Here is a 24,129-nt window from a genome sequence, read left to right as displayed (position 1 = left end):
GTTGGTGACGCGGAGTCTTTCGCTTGCGTGGTCGCAGATGAGGCCTATCAAAAGCTGGCGACGGAGACCCTGGAGGAACTGGACTGGTGCATGGACCAGCTGGAGACCATCCAGACGCACCGCTCCGTCAGCGAGATGGCGAGCAACAAGGTAGGGAGGGAGGCGACCTCATCCCCCGCGTTTTACCTCTGCGCCTTCCCGCGCTTGCCCGCCGGACGGGAGGTGGTCATTGGCGTGGCTCGGTGCGGTGACGTCATCGCCATCTTTTGCCACGTCGTGCTGGGCGTGGCTTGCAGCAGGGGGGGTTTCCCACCTTCGGGAGGCAGAATGTCGCGGCGGCACGAGTAGGCGTCCGCGAATCAATCAACCGTACCATGAGCAGGGCAATGGTTGATTCATCGACTTGGTTTACCAGTTGTCCAAGCTCTGGCACCTATAGTTCTGTTCTGCAACGCTCTAATTTGCAACGGCCAAGTTCTGCTGCTGTACCGTTGCACACCTGGCCCAGCTAAGACCTCAGATTCAACTGGCCGATAAAATGATTGAAGCTTGGCCGAGTGCAGTGGTGGCATAACAGCGGCCTGTGAGGCAAATTCCGGTCACCTTGCAGCGAAGTTTAAACCCTGGTAAGATGTATTTAACTCTGCCTGGGGTAGAGCATCACCAGGTCCGGTGATGTGTCTCGCCACACACTCCTCACTGTTGAAATTCCACACTGATGTCTGCTTTTTGTTGACCGTGTATAAAAAAAGAAACGAGATTTGTGGCCGAGCTTTTAGTTGCCACGGTGCCAAAAAGGTAAGAATTGTAAATCTGCTGAATTTGTGCGTGACCCACACTTAACGTTGTTTTAAGCAAATTACATTTGTTTTTTTGTTATTTTCGTTTACAGTGGCGTAGAGATTGGATGAGGTTGGGAGTGTTGGCACAGTGGTTAGCGCAACTGTACTTGTGAACCCAACGAACTGATTTCAGTGGTTGGCCTAGACTAACATCGTTGCTCCACCTTCGCGAAGGCACACTGAACCAGTGTGGTGAGGTATGGTTAGACAGCTCCCATAACCAACACGGTGTTGGCAGGCCTTCACCCAGCAGTGGATTGACAACGGACTGGAAATGTTTATTTGTATTATTGAGGTGGATAATCTGTCAGCTAACTTGACATTGTAGACAGTTTCAGGCTGTTTTATTTTTTATACATCTCTTGTTTTGGGGTGCCTATGACGTATTGTATTTCAAAGCACCCATCGTCGAAATTATATTATTATTGCTTAATTGACATCAAAGCAGAGGCTCGATGACATCCGTGGTGGCCACAGGGAGCAAAATAATCACCGCGAGCCCTTGCAAGATCACACTTTACATTGTGACAAATAAGTCTATTACTTTTTAGTACATTTCGCTACTTTTTCAAAACCCATGAAAGTTTTTTTTAACACACAGGCTGGTGTGTATCTGAATTCACTGTACAATTGCACCCCACTCTCACCGAGGCTGGGTGTGAAAAGGTTGTGTTTGGGTTGACACCTTTGGGCAAAGTTTGTTAAATATATATAATTTTTATTGTGAAGGGGGTGCGGTTGCTATCGCAGTACAACGGTCAGCACACTGGACTTGCAATCCTGTGGCTGCCGGATCGATTGGAACTCCTGGCGCGAGCAGCTAAAACAACACCGCACCTCTGTCTACCCGACACTATACACGATTAGCAGGCCGCACGTGTGGCGGGGTTGAGTGTGGAAGAGTAGGCCAAAAACGCCCTCGAGACGGCACCTCTAAGAGCTCCCTTTGGCGGAGGCACTTCTGCCAGCAGTGGTGTGTGAGCAAGCAATCGTTAGGCTGCACCTTTACTTTTACCTAAAGAGGGTGCACTGCTTGAAGTATACATGTGTGTTTCGTTTGGTAGCACGTGCTCACGCAACTCGGTCAAGAGTCGCGGCCATGAGAATCGGTGCTCTGAGGCTGACGCGGTGTTCGTTGTTCCTTCCCACTCCCTTATCGCAACTTAGCAGTGACATCTGCTTATGCCGGAGTCAGGTAGATAAGATAACGTCCCATGCAACTGAATATTATCAAACTCGGCGCACATGCTGTTCCCTTTCGCTCGTCTCGCATTAGTTTGCCAAATTCCTGATGCCGGGCCATTTTGTTGTTGAAGCGAGCATTCGCGGAATAGTGTTTGCTCAATTGCCACTTTCGCATGACAAAAAGGGGCCCTTTCTTGGAACACAAGGCTTGACGCAAAGCAACAGCCACTTCTAAAGTGCCGCACGCGGCAGAGCCAATACCTGTTGAGAACAGTTACCGTTGCTCGTGTAACACACACGGACGCGCGTGTGACGGTGCGTGCGCATGCGTGCGTGCGCGCGTTTTTGGCAGCGTGGCGGGAGTCGAGCTGAAGTAAACGTCTTCCAGCTGTGCGGATATCTGTTAGCGTTGGGAGCAGCTTGATCAAAAGGATTTTGTGAGAAGAAAAAAAACGGTTTCAAGCACAACGATTGTGCTGAAACCGACCCATGCCGTGTGCGCTGACAAAAAAAAATCACCCGCAATCAGCCAGATCTTGTCTGATCTCAGAAGCTAAGCAGGTTTTTTGAGTCTGGGTAGTTATTGGATGGGCGGCCGCGAATTTCGTGCAAAACAAAACGGGCGGCGTAGGCCGGCGTGCGGCTACGTTGTCAGCAGGTGGGGGGGGCTGCAGCGAGGTGAATTGTTGCACTGCACTTTGCTCCGATTTCTATGCCCTCCGGCCCTCATCAACCCGCGCTCAACGGCGTCGTGAATGTGCGGTCGGATAGCCGCTCACGACCGCTCACGGCGTTTAAGAGGCCCTCATCCAGCTGTGTGGAGTGACGTATATTTACACAAACGGCATATATCGGCGCACTCCGGTACCTGTATTTCTGGCCTCTCTAGAGATCACGGTCAAAGTCACTCGCGAGGGGCTTGGCAACTGCGGCCGTGTTGCTTATAAACAGCACTCTGTCGTCCCCATCTCCATGGACAAATTTACTCTCCAGCTTCCCGTAATTTACAGTGAAGGCGATTGGAATTCCACGTGACCCTGAAAAGTTGGAAAACATTCAGCTGTCTCTAAATTCCACAATGCAGCCGGGCTATCAACATAACTTGGGGGGGTATGAGGGGGCACAGGGGGGCAGGAGCAGGGGAAGTGCAAACCGATGTCGACTCATACTGTTAATTTTAAGGCAAAACAGTTTTTTTTCCTTCAGTTTCCCAACCGAGTGTTATACCAGAAGGCGTGGAACCGTGACGGAAGAGAATTTTTTTTTTTTACTGAATTCAAAAGCAACGACAGGAATTCATGGGTCACCATAACAGTTTTGCAAAGTTTTCTTTAAGTGACACAGCAACGTAAAAAAAAAACGCGCTTTCATTTGCCGTAGTATGATGTTACGAAAAAAGCCTCTGACATTTTATGATTTTGACGGACCTTTCACACGCGCCTGTCTGACAGCGCTCGTCTGCTTGCCTTTCTCACTGCCTTAATTGAGACGGAATATCAACGCTGGTGGGTGTGAAATGCTAGAAAGGGGGGGGGGTGCACAGCGGTGGGTGGGGGGGGGTCGGATGGTGAGTGGCTCTGATTGACGGGAAGAGCATTAGTGGCCACTGCGCATTCCTTCCCTGGAGTCGTTTAAGGACGCTTTGGCAACGAGAAGCCAAAATCAATTAAAGCATACCCGAAAGTGGATTCTTACATTTTCAACACCCACATCCTGTTGTATAACTCCGTTGGCACTGTTATGAGTTCGAGGTTCTGGTTTAAAAAATATATATATATAACGACGGGTGAACGGGTTAGCTCACCCCACACTGTGCCTCTGTGGGTTTGTTGTAAAAAGCCCAAGCCCTTGCACGGAGGCGTTCGAAAGTAGTCTACCAACGGCGGAGGTGCTGTGCGCCAGTGCTAAGGAGGAGCCGGAACCCTGGAGCTGGTGTCCGAGCACTCTGACGGTGGACTTTATTTTTTCGACGTTGTTTCACCCATGCAACGTCAGCTGGCGTGTTCCCGTTGTTGTTCTAACTGCTCGAGTTCTGGCGCTCGCATTGATCCCTGAGCAGCCGGGGGCGCTCATTGTTTTGATGCTGCGGGCGGCGACGGCTGGTGTTGATAACTCCTGAGATGTCCTGCAATGGGAAGGGTAAGTAGTTGGCGAGGGTTGTGGATTTGCGGTCTACGATGTTGGCTGGGAAATTGCCAGGGGGGGTGCTGCTGCCTTCGGATTCACGCGCTGGTGGGAATCGATGTGCTCTCCGATTGTTGTTTAACAAAAAAAACTTTAAAAATGTTCGGTGGCACAGTGTCGCGCGAGCACAAGACGCGGGTGATTTTGCTGGTCTTCCGTCAGATATTGGGGGAAACTCAGTTTAACACATAGGCTTGGTGTAAGCTGTTTATAATAGAAGGTTTTGGGTTAGATCGCGTGAATATAAATGTGCCTTTAAACCCGCCGCCACTAGACAGCCAACTAGCAAGATTTTTCACGTTAACTAAACATGCCAATTGGTCACTAGTGCAGCACACTGGTGTGTTGCAGAGTAAACCCCACAACATTTACAATTCGAGTACGACGTTTTGCCAGTAATTACAACTAGCACCATCAGGCGACAGCCAGAGTTGTAGAGACATCCCCCTGTTTCGGTCTTAAATATCCTCTATTATGGATATTGGTTGCGAAAGCCTACGTGTTAAACTGGAAGAAATATTAAATACTCCCAAATACGACAGTGGCAGAACACGCGTGCCAAAGAGGACACTCAATTGATTTTGATAATGTTGAAGTTCTGTGCAAAACTAGCTACGACTGGCCAGACTAATTAGAAAATATATCTGAACTGAGAGAAATAAAAAATAACTTTAATCGTTCGGATAGCTACAGACTTAGTGCTGCTTGGAAGCAAATCAACAAATAATAATACATTGTTTAAATGCATGCCTATACAGGTCACCATACACCAATGGGGGTTACCTGTACGTTGACAATAACAGATCCTGCTATTTTATTGCACGCAAACGACAGGAGGTACACGCACAATGTGCGCACATAATGTACGTTGATTATCATACGAAGAACGCAACAGGCAATGAATACCCATTGTAATTATTTTACGGTAATTAATCCTCCCCCCTCCCTTCGCACGTGAAGGGCTGTCAGGTGACGTTATTACATCTACACCTCTATTTAAGGAACGAAACAGGAGGATTTCTCCACAAATCTGGCTGTCGCCTGATGAAGCTGGTTGTAATTACTGGCGAATCGTCGTACTCGGATTGTAAATGTTGTGGATTTGCTCTCCAACACACCGGTGTGCTGTACTAGAAACGAATTGGCATGTTCTGTGTACATAACAAACCTTACTAATTGATTATGTCGGGTGGTTGCGGGTTTAACGACGTATTTATATTTACGCGATCTAACCCAATATAAATATATATTAGTAGCTGTTTGTCTGTTTTGATGCATGGTGTGCGATCTTAGGGTTCTGTACGTGCAGTCATTGGTTCCTGGATACAATTATTGTCATGTTCTCAGAGAAAGATCACTTCCGTACTCTTATTGCAATTGTAACAGCAATTTTTGTAAATAATTCTTAGAAGTATGGCATAGATTGTTGTCTTACGACTTATCACTGCTGCATCGTCGTCATTACATGAAATCATGGTCGCATAGGGGGAGCGATGGTGCAGGCGGTTTCATGTACAACACTACAAACCTGGTGACCACGAGTTCGAGCCTCAGCCGTGGCTAGCATCTGTAGCAATTGATATCTGAACCGGCCTTGCCTCGTCCCTCTCCCCTTCACTTCGCCAGGCCGCACTCACAGACTCGTTGGAGCCTTGCAAAAACAAACCCTTGGCAATTTTTGGGGGGTGACCTTCATCCAGCAGTGGATTGACAAAGGGCTCTAAATAATGCCACAGTCTCAATTCACAGCGATTACTCTTGTTGGTACTGCTCTAGTCTGGCAGGAGCCGATTATAAACATTCAAGCACATAACGATATCCCCTCCCCCCCCATTCCCCCTCCTCCCCCTGTCGCTTTCTTCCTCGCAGCATGTTAGTTATCTTTCCCCTTACCTCTTTTCCCCTCCCATGTATACAAGTTCATGCCCTCCCCCTTCCCGCTCGTGGCCCCCACCTAGGTGGGGCAGTGAGCCCAGTTTCTCCCCCTTTCACTGAGGCCCTGTCGCTTTTGGCGGAATTTCTGTCCCCCCCCCCCCATATCTCCGTTCGGCGACCGGCGCTTTGTATCGGGCTTGCGTTAAAAATAATAACATTTAACTAAAAACTCAATTACGTTTATTTTCGCAGGTAAGGCTCCACTGAGCTATGTAGCTCTTTTTTTCAGAAGCGACCTGGCTGTCACAAGTGATGCCACAGCAGGCAAATACTCTAAACGAATGTTTCTTAAATGTGGAGGGAAAAAATCCGCAGACACGGAGAAAAATCCACGCGACCACGGGGAGAGAGACATACAAACTCCAAATATGCAGCATGCGTCAGGGTCGGGATCGAACGCACGACCTCCTGCATATCAGGCGAGGTAGTTAACATCTCGCCACCCTGGCGCCCCGAAATAAAAGCACAACGACATTTATCCAAAACATTGACGCACGTTCTCAGCCACCGCCAGCATCCGTCCTTGGGAGTCTCAGAAAGTCATCAACGGTTGTCTGGCTGCACATCGACACCCATCCGCAAAACCGTTCCTCTCGCTGCTCAGCACCGTCACTCTCCACCTTTCAGTTCATATCAGGTCACGGAGCGCGCGGCGCAACACTTTGCTCGGCGTCTGACTCAAAGTCCACTTGCATATCCCGAACGAATAACGGGAGGGGAGCTACCGTCGCTCCCACGTATCCAAATGACTTTGCAGACATCATAGCGGCATTCCGAGAGCCACCTCTCTCCTGCATTACCAGCCGATGCGGGTAAACATGATCTCCCACGCGCGCGCGCGCGCATCCACGTCTTCACACCGACACCGCTCGCATCATCGTAAACAACCGGTGGCTACTGTAAATCACTGTGCGCGCATTACGTGACATAAACGACTGACGCGCCTGTGTTTGACGCACAAGCAGGTTTTGAACATGATACAGGGGGCAGAGATTATAAATACCGTCTTTCCATGAGTAAGAGCCAGGACGCATATCTCTGCTCATGGCGATTTAAACACGGGATGCAGGGTCACCGCTCCGCTCATATCTTTGAGGCGACACGGTTGCTTTTCGTCGCAAACTTTTGTTTCGCAAATGGGAATGCCAGAAGCTCTTGGGTGGCCGTGTCCCGGGCGTGTTCGACAACTTCCGTACGCTCACTCGACACACTTGTTCTGTGCAGTTATGACACTTCGTCGTACTCGTTTTGCGAAAAGTACTTGCGTGAAGAAAAAGGTACATTTCGCGGAACCCTTGGAGATAAACTTGAAAGAGTTGGATAATTAAAAACTAAAGTTTTAGAACATTATCGCAGTTGTATTATTATTATTTTTACTGACGAACGTTACGATTTGATGCCTGTCATACAAAATGCAGTAACACATACACAAGTGAGAATGTAAAGACGAACATAAATAAACATGTCAGCCCTTTCCTTGACAATGAAAAAATACAATTGCACCGATAATTATGAATGAAACAAGGGAGCCAATCGGAATGGGATACAATGTTTCTCTCACTTCTCCTTTTAAGATCCTCAATACGTTTTGTTTTCATTTGACTGTTGGATGTCGTGGCCTGTACTCTCAAACCCCTCGCTCCTCCACCCCTTCTCCTATTTGTGACCCCCACGTGCCCTCTGTTCCGGTCACTCATTCCTCGGCCCCCACACAATGCCCCTGCCATCTAAATCACCCTAGTTTTGTATTACCGCTTTTTAAACCATGTTAAGCACCTTCTTGGTTCTTTCGGTAAAGTCACGTAGAATGGAAATAATAAAATAATAAAATAATAAAAATAAAACATAATAAAATAATGTGAGAATTATTTTATTATGTTTTATTTTTATTATTTTATTATTTACCCTTCTATCTGGCAACAACACTGACACCTTTTTTACAAGGAGTCATGTTTGCATAGACCACAATACCTGCAGTCATAATGCAAACAAAAAACATAACTCTGATAATGTGCACTGTCCTTGAAGTTGATTGGTCCACACCCGATACAGCTTTCCTTAGAGCCTAGTCTCACATGGGTTGGACCAGATGACGCCAAAATGCGCATTTTGGCGTCATCTAGCAAATGAGGTTCCAATGGTATGAATCCCTGTAGTCACGAAAGCTTTAAATCATGTTAAGCACCTTGAGCGAAGCGATCTATATAAATATAAAATAGGATAATATCCTAAACGTGGATCTGATGAGAAGTTTTCATCTAGTGGTGACCTACAGGTGTTCGATGCAAACGTTGTGAAGTTGTTTCTCATCGTTGTTCACTTAAACTGATTATAACTGTTGCAATGAGCAGACACGTTGGTAATTTTTTTCTGAAGTCCTTGCACCAATCGCTTTTTGCAATTCCCGCCAGAATGTGGCGCTGTCACGTGACAGGATCTTCCCCCTCTTTTGCTGTTTCGAAAGATGGCGAGAAAAATCCGTTTCATTGACATTTTCTAATGAGGATAACATTCTGCACGTGCTAGCAATTTGAACTTTCACGTGTCAAAGCTCGAGTTCCAAGAGGCTTCAGTACGACACAACCCTAAATATTTGTTGATACTGAGCGAATGAAGGAGATGAGGATACAGAATATATGTATTAGATCCTTGATGGAATATATCATATCTCCCTTCAGAATATTAATTTAAAGTACAGAGGTGGCTCATAAGTTAGAGTGCTTAGCTAGAAACACTGAAAACATGGGTTCGAATGCAGGCAAGCCGCCTGTGATTAATCCGGGTTCTCAATTTTAGTGAGGTTATGGTCTCAGGCCGCTCACCAGTGACTGTAAAAAACAAAACGTGACATTCAATTCGGTTCTTAATTTGGTTACTTTCCTACTCTGTAGATGGTGGGAAAGGCAATGGCAGGGATTTCAAGATTAGTTCTGTGCTATCCGCTTCCTCAGACCATTCTCTAGCGTGAAGGGTCGCACGCCTCTGCTAGGATATTCGAACGAATTCTTCGGCCCGTGAGACAACACCGATAGCGCGATCAGGTTACAATTGGGGTAAGGGAAAGAAAAATATCAAAGGTGTAAATATCAAGCCAAAGTGCAGTGCAGCTGTTGGTGGAATCTCGTGCTCTGGATATGAGAGGCTGGGGGGTGGAGGACAGCCAAGTCTTGCTAAGTGTGGACAGTGAAGGGGGCCCCTGTGGTCCTTGCGTGTCGTGTCACACGGTGCTCCGTGGCTTGTTTCCCGGTTGGCATGATCTGTAATGTGACTCTCTTGCCCTACTCTCCCATCCATCCATCCATCCCGGCACAGCCACTCACGTCTGTTTGTGTCTGTTAAGGCCGGTTGCCATGCGTCGTGCCATTGTGGATATTTATAATCTCGCAGATGGAGTTCCTTACACAGTTACAGTTCCGTTGGGCGGTGGATATGTTCTCCCGGGTCACTGCCTGCGCCGTGATGCGTCAACTTCTCAGTAAGTCGCTTAGAACACCTCCGACTTAATCTGCTTCAAGATGGGGGGGCGGGGGGTTAACATTCCAAACACCTCCCCTGCCAGAAACGCAAGTTCACGTTGTTTTTGTTTTGTTTGTTGCGCACTTTGTTTCTCGAATCCTCTCTGTCACCTGCGAAATGTCAGATGGTTATCATCCCGGACCCCACCTCTTGCTATCCTCGCCCCCTTCCCTCCCATTCACGTGGCCGGCAGGAGGGGGTGGATCTGTAAGCGGATCATCGCGACGTCACCGGCCACGTTTGTCACGACAACTAAATGCGTCATCGTGAAATGAATAGGAGCGACTTTTTAACAACAACAACAACACAAACCTGTAAACGGTGGTCATAGCACTGAGCTGTGAACTCCGTTGACCCGAGTTCGATTCAAGGCCGTGGTTATATCGTCAGTGGTGAGGGATATCTCAAACGGCCCTGGGCCTTCACCGTTACTAGCCCACACTAACCAGAGTGGTGAAGTATGGTCAAATGACCCGCCCCCCCCCCCCCTTCTCCATAACCAACACAACGCATTGAGTGGCCTTCATCCTTTTTCTTACCTTATCCTGCAGTGGGTTGACAAAGAGCTGTAACATTGTATTCTTAATGTATTACTAACCTTTGCCTACTTAAAGAAAAATGTTCATCTTTGTTAGTCCGTAAGCAGTGAAGGTGCCTTTACATTTCTGGTCTTAAAAGTAAGTTATCTCAATCACTGGCACTGTCAGGCAATCCGCTTATCGGTTCTTTGTCCTGTACCAGTGGTTAGAAATACCAGGTGCATGCGGCAAGGACCAGTATTTCCATGTCGTCGTCCCATCATTGTCTTCTTATCACACGTTGCTCATCTAACTGATCTCGGAGGGAATAATACATCGACTCAATACATGTGGCAACGACGTTCCCCTGAAGAGAATATGTACACATAATCAACGACGTTTCGGGCAATGGTCCTTCGTAGTAGAGAGGCCAGAGAAATTGAGTGAATAATAGTTGGAGATTTCACTATAGACCATGGTGCCTTTTTCATGTGAACAATATTATATGTAACATATGAACATGATTCTTTCGTAGATATAGAGTAACAAATCCCTTCGAATGTCAAAACATGTATTTCGCATAAACTTATTGGTATGAAAAGTAAAAACAGAAGTTGCTGACACATTGCATCCTGCGTAACCACGTTGCATTGTGGTCTTTTTGAAGAGCGCTCATTTTCACCTTTGGCCAGAATTCCATCAATGGGATCTTAATTTCATGATAGTCACCATAACAGTGCTAGAGTCGTAACCGTGACGTTTCAGGGGTTCTTCTAAACGTGGTGCCTTCACACTGATAACAGATTTGTTGAACAGACCTGTGTTTCCAATTGAAGTGAAACGAATATATGAAGCTAGTTCTCAGATGGGCTGCTTTAAGGGAGAATGGTTTTGTGTGATCGCAATATAAGAGTCAAGATTAGTCCTCTCCTGTCCCTTACCTAATTGGTGCCCTATCAATGTTCTTTTCCTCTCAAGCCCTGACGAGTCTTTCATGAGAACATCTCACGAGAACTGGCTAATGTAATCAGGTTGTTGTAGTATAAAATGAGACAATGCATTGTCAATATCTAATGCCTTATTGCCATCCAATTAAAACGTGAAACAAATAAAGGTACAACCGTGCAATTACCGTCTCACGCCACTGGTGGCAGAAGGGTCTCCACTCAAAGGGAACTCAAGTGAGAGCCCCTCTAGAGGGTGTTTTGGCCTACTTTTCCATGTTGGCCAAACATCTTGACCTTACCAAACGTGCCCTGCCAATCAACTAACTTTCGTTTACCCATTGATACTGATGGACGGACTTTGCCAGAGCGATTTAAGAAGCCTGTACCATCGTTTCAACTTCAAAAACCAGGAGATATAAACGAACCAGTCACCTGTCATTGCAATTCCAGTACGCTAACCGTCACACCATTGTGGTATCCCAATACAATGTTAATGTTATATTCATGTCCGTTTGTTCTAATGCACCACAATATATTTTTTTAATTATTATTCAAAAACGAAGGCCTTTTGCGTTTAATTCTGCTGGCTAGTGTGCACAATTGCAGTGTGCGGCCTCTTGCTCCATTAACGCGTGGTGTTAAGCTCCTCCTTGAATGACTGGCATGCAACTGTGGTGTCGTCCCGTGGCCTCCACGTACCTGACCGTTGCTTGTGTATGAGGTTTCATCAACACGCTTTGCCAGTGTTCGTCGCGCTCGCGATGGCAACATCTGCGAAAGTTTTTCAAATTAATTTTGTTTAATGACGTGAGAACTCAAGAGTGAACTGAGTCACAGAAAAATAACGAGAAGCACTAACATGAAAATTAAATAAGGTAAATGAATAAACATCAGAGCATAGTTCCCAGATACACACGGTTCACTCTCTGCCAAAGTGCCACAGGTACAAGAGTTTCTATGAATCAGTTACTTCAGTATAATAATCATTATTATAATACAAATTCAGTCGTTATTTATCCAGGAAAGGCACACCGTGTTGAAGGACTCTTTTTTGGGAGCGCCCTGCTGCATTTGCACATTTATTTTAGGATGTTCTTAGCCATTCTATGAGTCTCTATACATGTGGGAGGAAACCGGAGGACTGGGAGAAAAAAAACACACTCGCGCAATGGGGAAAGAACAGATGGAAACAGATGGAGATTAGTCCACTTGCTGTCCCGCATTCTGCTGGCAAGCCAGGGTATGGCACCTCCTAAACGCCCATGGGGAGGTTCAAAACAGGTGTAATGTCCCCCAACCCTCGCCTCCAGTTTGGATTACAGGTGTGCATAGCCACCACCGCACAGCGTGTATCAATATGGCATCGATAGAGGCTCATCAGCGCTTCCTTGGCCCGGCAGATGGCCCACAGACACCGACGTGGTTATTAACGTGGTCGTTCCGACAGCCCGAATTATTTTTAGTTACGCACCTGTTATGGATTCACCCTTAAGTATTAGCATTATCCTTCGATCAAAGGGCTGGAATTAAACCACTTTTCATTTGTTCTAAATTGGGAATGGTCTCGCCCGTACGCTGCCAACCGCTCTTTAGATTTCCATTTTGTTTTGAATAGCAGCTCGACGCCACTTGTTGATGATGATCATGATGACACCGGGGCCAATTGGCCAGCGCCACGGCCCAAAGCGCACCCTCCGAATGCAAATGCAAACCTTAACCCCCGGCACCCATGTGGCACATTGCTGCCGGTTGACTGCAGCGCGTGCCACTGCCTGCCTCGCGCACGTCCACAACCTCCGTTCCAAAAAAAATCGGCAGCGCTAGCGGTGACATGACCCCTCAAGCCGCCATCTGACGGTCTCATGTGACCGGCCCCAGATCACGTTTCTTTACCACCCACGGGGTGAGCTGGTGGGGGAGGTGAGTGGTGTGTGCGTTGGGAGGGTAAGCGGGGTGGGGGGTGATGAGAAAGGATCCACGTTCACAGGCCCCTCCGAGGTTCTCAAAGGAGAGGTCACAGGAGCGAGTGTTGGGCGCCACGTGCCGCAGCTTTCTTGTTTTGGGTTTTTTATCACAGCTGCTGAGCGCAGGTCTAAAGGTCATCAAAAAGAATGCCAAGCGGACAGCAACAAACGGCATTCCTTTGAAGGTATCCGAGATGAGTTTATAACGTCGTCTTTAATTGACCACAGTGAGAAGCACTTGGCAAAACGAGAGACAACAGGGGGGGAATTCCGAGGTGTAGCAGTGCCAAGAAAGAGGATTAGAGAGAAGTTTTTTAACCTGCAGTGAACACAGGGTGTGGATTAGATGAAACAACCAGAGATGGTAGGCCGAGTCCTCCACATGGGCTGAAGAATCGACAAGTGAAGTTCGTGGGAATGGTAACTGGACTAGTTGCAGTCGGAGCAATAGTAGTAATGAAAGAGCGATTAGCAGGCGACTGACCGCCGGTGAGCGAGCAACCGGAGTGAATTGGTGAGAGCGCTTGATCGTCAATCTTAACTATGAACAATTTTTTTTCCTTGTTGCGATCGAAAAGTTGTAGTTTTTTGTTATTTTCTTTGAACCTATCTACGTGACTTTACCGAAAGACCCAAAGAATATGAATTCCTGCAGTCACGAAAGTTTTAAGTCAAGATTTTATTTCGATTTTACCATGTAAGGCCCACTGAGCTGTACAGCTCTTTTTTAGAAGCGACCTGGCCATAAATGATAGCTTAATGAAGCGGCTTATGTTGAAATGTATAGCAGCCAAATGCTCTCAACGCATGCTTCTAAATGTGCAGGGAAAAAAGAACAGAGGACTCGGGGAAAGATCCACGCGACCACGGGGAGAGAGACACGCAAACTCCAAATATACAGCAGGGGTCAGGGTCGACATCGAACCCACGACCTCCTGTATACCAGGCGAGGTAGTTAACATCTCGCCACCGCGGCGCCCATCAATCAACCCGAGTCGAAAAAAATTGGCAGCGCAGATTTTCCCGCGAGAACACAGAGTTGCGTTTGCTCGGGAAAGTGCCGGCACACAAGAGCAGCCCTGGGTGCGTGCAAGGGTGGAAAGGGGCCGATTCCTTCCCGAGGCGTGCAGTGGCACAGCGATTGGTCGCCTTTTTTGGCCAGCGTCCAGACCTCAAGAGCGATCGTCGACCAAAGACATGCTGACTGCAGAGAAATGGAGGACAACATATGATTGAATATTCATCGTGCTCTCCGCTTGCCGTCCGCAGGGTCACCTTGGTGTGGTGTGCGTTGGGGCTGGTGTGGCGGGGCGCTACCCCAGCCGCAGCCCTGGCTGGCGCCAGTGGCCAGTGTTTACAAGCGCGTGGGTGGCTTTTAATGGCCAAATTTGAACATTTCTCATCAATGCAGCGTATACATGCGGTGCAAGCGTGTGCCGCCCCAATTAAAATACGAAGGCTAAGAAGTTTTTTGATAGAGTGAAAGCGCGAGTGTGATTCACAAATGCAACGGGTTATGACGATGCGAGATTTAAGGCACGTTAAGGTAAAGTTGTAGACGGTATTATATTTGTGGCGTGCATTTGGAACGTAACATGCTTGTCCCTCCTGTCGGCCTAGCGCCCTTTATGCAGGTCATAGTGGTTACTTAGCCATGTCTTCTTGGTTCTTTCGGTAAAGTCTCATAGAAGGGAAGTAATAAAATAATAAAAAAATAAACATAATAAAATAAGCCATACTTCACCACGCCGGTCAGTGCGTTTTTGGTAAAGGTGGTGACGATAGACGGGGGGAGAATGGAAGTACGGTGCAACAGTGCATTTGGCTAGACTTTTTTTCTGCTGACCACCCATGAAAGCGCTGAAGCTGCCTGTGGCAAAGCTGGTGTGCATGGTCGTCGTCCATCCGGACGCGAGCCAGATTCCAACCTGCTTAGGTTCCGAGGTCTGACAAGATTGGGTGCGTTGTTTGATCAAATGTGATTTGGGTCAAGGCCGTTTGAACGCGCGTGTACAAAATGTACTGTCTCTCTGTGAATGGCTTGCTGTGACGACGATAAAGAGGGAAAACACGATTTAAAAAAATAGTTCACAAGAAAATTAGCTGACTTCTCGGGCAGTTTGCGTCACGTATTTTGGGCTGCGATGGAGGGGGGCGGGTATGAATGGTCCTTTTTAAGGTTGATGTTGATTTTTCTTTGAGTGATGCCATCTCCAAGAATTTGCTCCCCCCCCCCCCAACTCAGCGTTGACACCACAACCCAGCCCTCAACCCCTACCCCAAAGGACAAATCAATTTGCCTCATCCCATGCCTTGTTAAGTGTTGCTACTCATTCATCTTCATCATCATCATCTGCCATGATCTACCCACTGCTTGATGAAGGCCACTCCCAGCCGATGTTATCGCATCTCGCGATGCCGTGATTCTTCAAAACTTGTTCACACAGTCTGAACTCATCGCTCCACCTCCCCAACTGCCAAGACGCGTAAATCGTCACGTGAACTCCCCTCATCCTCACAGCAGCGGCAGCGGCTTTTTGGTTGGCCATCGAGCAAAGATAGTCACTGCACCGTGCGCTTTCAGATGCATCTTCTGCGGCCGTCTGGAACTCTCTTCCTTCCGATATTAGAAAGCCGCTGGAGCAATGGACTTCACAATCATCTAGATTGAAAGCTAATTTGTTGAGAAATTATTTTTGTGTTCAATTTGATGTCCTTCCCCCGCACCTCCGATTAGCACGGTTGTTTGCATACGGAGCGAATGAAGTTTTACATACGTACGCACAACTAAGGTCATTCTCTTAATAACAATAATAATTTCATTTTATATAGCGTCATTCATGCAATTGCATCCCACAACGCAGGTGCATTCCCTCTCTTGGCTGCCACTCTATCATTAGTCTTCAGTGATGAGGTGTCTTAGACCACTTGCTATTTTTAACAATCAATGTGAAATCACTTATTCGTGCTTCTCGCCCTATCCATGTGTCCCCATTTCTGACTTTCAGTGTTATTCCAAGCTTGCACCTCAACCATGCTTCTTTGCACACTTTCCAACTTTTCGTCAGTGTCACAACATGTCCGATCCATGTGGCATATAATACATTATTGATTTGCTATGAAGAAGGACCAATTCCAAGTTTGTCGTCCTAGTACATTTTTTTTTCCTTTCAAGGCCGCAGTGTTACTGAAGAATGTGATGCTTGTGTTATTTGTGCGTCGTGCGATAGGTGGTTCGTTGTGTATAACGGTGTGCAACTGAGGCTTAGTTAGTTTGCTTGAGTAGAGCAGCAGTATTAGCTCGGCCTTGAGTTTCAAATGCCAACTCGGCTTGACTCAGCCTCTCATCCTCCCTCGTGTCAGCAATATTATCTTTCTTCTGTTTATCAATGCACAAACATTTAGTCAGTCTTTTGGGGGAGGGGAAGGGGGGGGGACCAGTTTATTTAAATCTAAAAATAGTCGTATACATGCTTATAAAATATGCTAAATATAACGGCGGTATGTCCGTTTGGCAGCATTCGAAGCACATTTTTGAGTAGAACAAATGCCTCGCAGTGACCTTGTTTGCTTTGAGTAACACAACCCTCCCCTTCGATCTCTGAATCGGAGCAGAATGAGCATATTACATATATTGGCAATGAACCAGGCCTTGAGAGTGTTGTTGAGAATGGTGTGACGATAGATATCACAGGACTCGACGGTGAAGTCGGATAATTACCATGGTAGTTCATTTGTTTGATGGGTCATTGGCATCAAGAGCGAGCAAGTTGGTTTTCAGTTTTCAGCATGTAAGTGATATTTCTCCATATGTTCCTCCATATGGCCTTTTCGAGTAGCAATATATATTTCGTAAAATAATTGGGTCAAAAGACAAGATATTGTTTTTAAAATATATTGTTTTAAGTAATGCGGTGGTCGGGTTCCTCAAAGTTTCCAAACACTGAGCTGGCACAGCTGAGACCTGAGTTTGAATCCAGGCAGGCCACCCGTGATAAAATTGGGTTGGCAAGTGTAGTGAGTTGATGGTCTCAGTTCGGTCGTGCATGACTGTATGAAAACCCATCAAGTAAAATGTTAGTTTAACACGTAGGCTTTCGCGACCAATATTATTTATAATAAAGGTTTTTGGGTTAGATCGCGCAAGTATAAATGTGTCTAAAACCTCCAGCACTCGACACAGACAATTAGTAAGGGATTTGGCATGTAAACAAAACGCCAAATAGTTACTACTTCAGCCCACCGGTGTGTTGGGCAATTCGCCCGATGAAGCTGGATGTAATTACGAGCAAAACGTCGTACTACTCAAATTGTAAATGTTGTGGATTTACTCTCCAATACACGGTTGGGCTGATGTAGAAACTATTTGGCGTTTTTTTAACGTGACAAATCCCTTACTAATTGGTTGTGTCGGGTGGTGGAGGGTTTAAACACATTTTTACTTACGCGATTTAACCCAAAAACCTTTATTATGAAGTTAAATGTTGTTCGGCGTTTAATCTGGCTCGACTCCAGCTCTGAGTATTAAAAATAATATCAGGTAATGGAGGTGGTGCCAACTGCTGTTTGGACCAAAGGTCACTTGCAGGCATCTCAGCAGCAGCTCGGTAATAGCCATTTTCATGGGCCATTCCATAACACGGAGGGATGCACCGCACTGCGGAAGATCTGAATGGATCGTCTCATAACTTGGGTAACTAGAGCACATTCGGAACACATTTGGGGAGAATTAAGAAAAGATAAAAACTCAAAGTGTGAGCCCGCTTGCTTGGTTGCCGCATTGGCTCCAGCCAAGCTCTTGTGGTGTGGCTGAGGCCGAGGTTCGCATCCTTGGCCAGGAGCTGCTCTGGCTCACTTTCCATGTCATAGAAATGCAGCACAAGGCTTGAGATTCACTCCAGGGCCTAGGCCTCCCATCCATTCCAACTCTGTTAACTTGCTTCATTCTTAAAGAGTTTTTTTTCTTCTTAATTTGACTTTTAAATATTTGATAGGAACGGTTCTTGTGTGTATGGACTAATCTGCGTTGTATCATTCCTGACTGGCCCTGTTCCAATGGCTGTTGTATTTCATAATGCTGATGAACATGATGATGCACCATGCACACAGTGCTCGGATACACTGGGGCTTCTTAACAGGAAATATCAATACAGTATTCCCCACAACCAAAACGCTGTCATATCATCTACACCATAAAGTGCATGCCATCGTTACATCACATAAGATGCTATTCATCCTCATAAGTCACGATCAACCCACTGCTGGATGAAGCCATCCCCCAAGCCATAACCTTCTCTCGCAGTTTTGCGATGCAATAAACCTCTTTCACACGAGCTGATGTCATCACCTCATCTCTGTTGTGGACGTACTCTCAGACGAGTTTACTCCTTTGGCCGCCACTGCCATTATTCCAGACCATCAGTCATCGTTTCTTCTTCTTCTTCTTCGAGAGAGAGAAACACGTCCTGCCCAATCCTACTTGTATTAGCAGCCGAATATGATGTCTTTACCACGTACTATTTAACATCTAATGGGTCGCTATAGGAGTGTTGTTGGCTTACAACGCCATGGTCAAGCATAATGACAGTGGCAGGCAGGGACTGGTACGCATCTACAGAGCAGATGGAGCGACGAAATTTGCTCGCCTGGTGGATTATTTCAGCGAAGGATCGCGAGCTCTGGCAGCAGATTTGGGGAAACCTTCATCCAGCAGTAGATTGACTGTGGCCGCTGACGCTACTTCCCACCGATGATGGATTTGGGCAGCCATTTGAATTTGTCCATTGGCTGCCCGTTTGCGGGGGCGTTGGGAGTATCGTCGGCTTACAGCATCCGCATGGCAAGGAGATGGGTCTTTGGCTGCCGTGTGGTGTGACGGCAGAGGCATCAATAGCTGGCTGGGCATGCAGTGTTCCGATTGCCATGACGTGGCTACAAGGGCACTTCGTTGAAGTGGATGCAGTCGCTATTCTCGGTTTTTGTCGCCATAGGTTTGTTTAATCCTTTGCCCGTGAGAGTGGACTTCACGTCCATGTGCATGCATATTTGTATGAATAACGAAATTAGCATTTTTATTTTTGGACCATCCAAGCTGGTGCGGTTCACAGAGTTGTTTTTTTTTTACTGCGGCAACTCTTGTAATTTTTTGTTGCCAGTTGTTGATCAATTTGTCAGTTAATTTGGTGAAATTTGTACCAAAATTGCCCATGTAAATTGCTTTTATTCGAAGCAATAATTGGCCTGATTGATACCAAATTGCAAAACATTCTTAAACATTTCCGTTTATAAAGTTACATCAAAATGCGTTTCTGGCCATTGAATAAAAAAAATATATATGAAGGCATAACATTTATATATACAGTATATATAAAAAAAATAAGGGACAATTTATATTGTGCTTGCGTGCTCATTAGTTCTCAGTTCATATCGCCTGCCTGGGCTGAGTGCCAGGACCCCTCCTTCCTTGCATAGGTGTCCAGTGAGCTTCACCACGGCGCCTGCCTCTGCACCGTCACTACCGTAGTAGCTACGTGCATCGGCCGTGTGTGGATTAGGGGCCCTTTGCGGCTCATCTTTCTTTTCTGAACGGAGAGCGAGGGCTGAGCAGCTCCTGCCAGCATTTCGGCCGCTGTTGTTCGCGGGTTTTGGAAAGAAAAAACAACAACAACCTTGCATCATTGATTTATTTGTGGATCGTATGATGTGCTCGCGCGCCCGTGAACGGTTTAGGGTAGGAGGAGGAGGAAATCAGTGTCGATAGAGAGAGAGAGCGATACAGACATAATCAGAGACGGTGATAATCCGGCTGTGTAATCTAAATCAGAAGGCGGGGTGGAAGAAGAGGCTTTGCACTGTGTGGAATTCGACGAGGAATACATTTGCCAATTTTTTTTAGCTCGCACGCACACGCGTGTGTGTGTGTGGTTGTCGGACAAACCAAGTGGAATCCCTCAAGGTGGAAAGGAAAACAAGAGAGGAGAGAGGGAGGTTTGAGGGGGGCTGGGGGGAGGGTCTGTTGGTGGTGGTAGCTGCCATTGCTGACTGCTGCTACTGCTGCTGCTACTGCGGCGACGAAACCATCAGAGCCGCAATCCGTGTGGCCTCGTGTATTTACACGAAGGCTATCGGCCCGGGGCTACGGGCTGTCGTCTCTCCCGTGCGTTGCTGGGCCGTCGAGTCTCGGGAGGCGATCGCCCGAGACGACGACGACGACGACAACCCCCTGGGGGCTTTGGGCAGTGGACGTCCCAGAGACGCGCGCCTTCGGATCCACGTGGTGCCAATTGCTCCGTTCATTGTTGACGCCACCACCGCCGTCTCCGTCGTCTCTTTCTCTCTTGCATTGACGAGCTCGGCGCACAGAATTCTACAGGGGGTGGTGGTGTTGGTGGGTGGTAGAATGTTAATGACGATGGCTGCAGGTCGGTCCGAACGTGCCCGGGTTTGATGACTTTCCGCGCACGTGTTCGTGCGTGCGTGTGCCGGCGGGCCGGCGGTCGTGTAGCGGTGGAAGCGCTGCGAGACTGGCGATTCACCGCCAATACCGGTGGCGATTATCTGAACCGGGCCTCGCCTAGGTCGACTCGGCCTCAAGTGAGTACAGTACCCCGGTGCGACGTTGCAAACACCCCAGGGAGACAAAGGCGGCCTGCCCGTGGTGGTGGTGGCGGCCACCCCCCTTGTGCACCCGCAGATTTGCAAAGCCCAGAGGAGGAGGGGGTGGTGCATCGATTTATTTTCACCTTCCGTTGAATATTGAAGGAATGATCGTATTTTTAGACGTAATAATAATGGACACACTTTTACATTGACTTTCTCGAAGACCTCGTTCAGCACGTGTCTCCAGGGATGATTGGAACTGAAGTGATAAGAAGAAGAAGACAACTTGCTGGGTGCTTAGAGCTCCATCGTGACGCTGTGTGAAGGGTCGTTTGACTTGAAACTAAAAGGCAAAGTTGAAGACTTCGGAATACGACGACGAGGAGGGGGGGGACGTATCAGAAAGAGACTTAAACTCTGGAAGTGAATAAGAACAAGAAAACCGAATCATTTGTAAGGGGGAGGACACATTATTCTACATGACAAGAAGACCGTGCATTGCTTTTCGAATGTTGACAACGGAGATCTTCAGGACATTGGGAAGAGAGGCCACCAGAAGAGATGCCCCTTTTAGATGCTTTCTGCGACGTCTGTCCTAAGCCGTGGATCATGGGATGCTGGGGTCAGGTGAGTTACGGTTTTGTGGTTTACTTCGATTTACTTCCCCACGTGAAGCCAAACATTCCACGAACGGTACTGGAATTGGCAAAAAGAATAAATAAATAAATGCCCCATCCCAATGCGGCAGGAGCCTCTTGGAAAAGTCTTGAGACTCGCTAGAGATTTTCACTGTGGTTCGTGTGTCGTGTTAAAACTTACGCTGGGTTTGAATGTACTTTAGACGCATTTTAGTTGTTTGGTGAATGAGAGGTGGAAACTTTTGAGCAAATACTTTTGTTTGTAAAGCTATATAAGTGTCATGGCATCAATCACAAATGCAAAATGATTGTCCAAACATTAATGATAATTATATCCTGCAGAGGGAAGGTCTGTTCACGTTTTACGTTAAAATGTAATGTCATGCGATTTGTTTTGCTACCACAATGATTGGCGTGGCAGATATTGCTCTCTCGGCTAACGTTATTTTATTCAATTCGCTGACATTGGTCGTGATTAAAGCGTTATAATTTGAACACTTCAAGCTGTTACATTTGAATTTCGTATGCCCTTTCAAAGCAAACGAACCAATGGGAAAAGGCAACCTGATCAAAACATGCTTAGGAAATAGAAATAATTTCGCCGACGTGAATATTATTTCGTACACCGAATGTTACATTTAGTTTAATTCCAGGATTCGTGAATGACTTCAATGAAATACCAAAAAAAACAGTTTTGAATGTGGCCGTAAGGTGTCCGGGAGGTGGCAGTGTTGATTGTCACAGCCAAAAATCTGTGCTCGGTCATCTACGAATACAGTCTACCTAGCTTCCTTCCCACATGAAGCCAACCACGTTCACGGGATTAACCAAACAACCCCATGCAGGACACCTCCAGAAAAGAAAAAAAAATCATTGGGAGACTCCATGAGGTAAATAATTTGCCGTTCGATAATTTGTTACGAGAAAATACAGTGGCGCGGTAAAGAAATGTGTACCTTTCTTGGATATTTCAACCAGTGGAACGGTGTCATTTGTTCACCCTTTTAATGATCGCAACAGAATAATAAAACCCACGTTAATACAAGACAAGCGTTGAAATTTGCTCGGCCGGTGCAAATCCTCCGTTAAGTGGATTTGTATTCAGACATTGCCATGAATAATTATGCGTTGTGCGTGTGTGTGGGGGGGGGGAGTGGTTGCTGTTGAGGTTCATCCATTTTTTTTCTGTATTAAAATGTTGGCTTTGACACAAGGCTCATTGGAGCTGATTTTAACTGTGCAGGACCGCAAGATGTCCAGGGCCCCCTGCGTGATGTGCAGTGATGCCAGACGCCTGCGAGAGAAGGAGGGCACGCGTGCGCCCCAAGAGGTTGCGCGATGTGCCACCGACACGCTCTCATTCATTCGTCCGTTCATTCATCCACGGCGTCCATTCATTCATTCATCCATCCGCCTGGTTTGGGCCGTAACGCGAAAAGGTCAATTGTGTCTCGGCCGAATAGGACGGCTTCCCTTGACCCTACCTGTCACCTTCACAATGCTTGGCTGAAATAGATACGGGATGTATTGAGCTGGTGGACCTGAGGATGGGGTGGCGGGCGGCGGGGGGGAGGAAATGCGTACGAAAATACTGCCGCTGGTCCGGATGTGCAATAGCATTGATGATCCGTTCAATAAATGTACTATTATTATTTTATGTATATATACACGCACGCGTGAGCAGGATGCTGCCGTGGTGCAGTGTTTGCAATAAAACAGAGACCGTGTACAAAAAGTGCACGGCCTTGTGCGTTCTATGCGAAAACCACCAACAGTTTCTGATGAACTGCATTGTGGTCCTCTTGGTACCATCAAAGACAAAAAATGAGCAAAATGTGACCAATGGACTTGTAGCAATGGGAAACAGAGACAACTAAAGACCGGTTTCACAATGATTAGGAGAGTATATTTCATGGTGAGTCTTATTATTTTCACTGGATTTTAAATCTGGAGGTCGCCGGTTCGATCTCCTGGCGTGTCCGTTAAATCATTGAGCATATATTTTGTCTCTCCCATGCCTCATTCAGCAATCTATATGAATGCAGCACAGATAGTCGATCGGCAGGTCGAGTTGAGTGCAGGTCCTCCCACCTGCAGATATGGTCAGTGTGGAAGAGGAGGCCAAAATAACCCTGAGAGGGAGGTTTCTATGACTGTCTTGGAGGCCCTTTGGCCACCAGTAGTGCGAGCAAAAGAAATTGCATGGTGACATCTCTGCCTTTGGCTAGTAAAAAGATTGCCTGCATTATGCAGTTTCTTTCAGAGTGGATGACGTTCAGTTGCTAATGCCATTAGACCTGTTTGGGTCAAGGAGCTGACTTTGAGAAAGCTTTCCCATCCTTTGAATGCAGAGCTACGTGCACACTTCTCCACCTAGTGGGGAGCTGTGGTGAACGTACGTATGTTGAGCTTCTTTCGCACCGTACGTAACCAACCTTGCCAACCGTACTAATTGGAAGGCGTGTAATGGTTAGCGTGCTGCCGTGTGAACCCTGGGACCAAAGTTCGATTCCTTGCCACGGCTAACATCAGTGGTGAGCGACAGCTGAAATGGTTTTGTTACCTCTCCTAGGTTGGCCCAGCGTTATGTACCTGGTGCGGTGTGTAAACAGCACTGAGGAGGCGGCGGCGTGTGGTGCTGACCACACTGATCTGCCAAATGCAGTGCTGGCCATCATCATGAGGGGCTCGCAAGCAGCGCTTGCCGCAACAATCTGTTGAAGGGTATAGGCGGGATATTTGTCTTTATCTTGATTTATTCCATATGCAGTTCTCACAAACGTCAGGTGTCAGACATTTCC

At 47.0% G+C, this 24,129-nt stretch overlaps 1 protein-coding gene across 2 annotated transcripts in view; it reads left to right on the top strand.

Annotated features, from left to right (window-relative positions):
• LOC144941094 (3',5'-cyclic-AMP phosphodiesterase 4C-like) overlaps positions 1 to 24,129 on the top strand; it is a 294,498-nt gene that overhangs the window by 198,681 nt on the left and 71,688 nt on the right. The window contains exon 6 of one of the 2 annotated variants that reach the window (XM_078867573.1): positions 38 to 150. In XM_078867573.1, coding sequence (XP_078723699.1) covers positions 38 to 150 — 113 coding nt within the window. Of the gene's footprint in view, positions 1 to 37; positions 151 to 21,081; positions 21,318 to 24,129 lie in introns of those variants that run through there. The other variant, XM_078867571.1, reaches the window with a different exon arrangement.

This window comes from Lampetra fluviatilis, chromosome 24, assembly GCF_964198595.1.
Source record: "Lampetra fluviatilis chromosome 24, kcLamFluv1.1, whole genome shotgun sequence".
Lineage (NCBI taxonomy): Eukaryota > Metazoa > Chordata > Hyperoartia > Petromyzontiformes > Petromyzontidae > Lampetra > Lampetra fluviatilis.
Note: the sequence above shows the minus strand (reverse complement) of the source record. Positions and strands in the feature narration are given on the sequence as shown.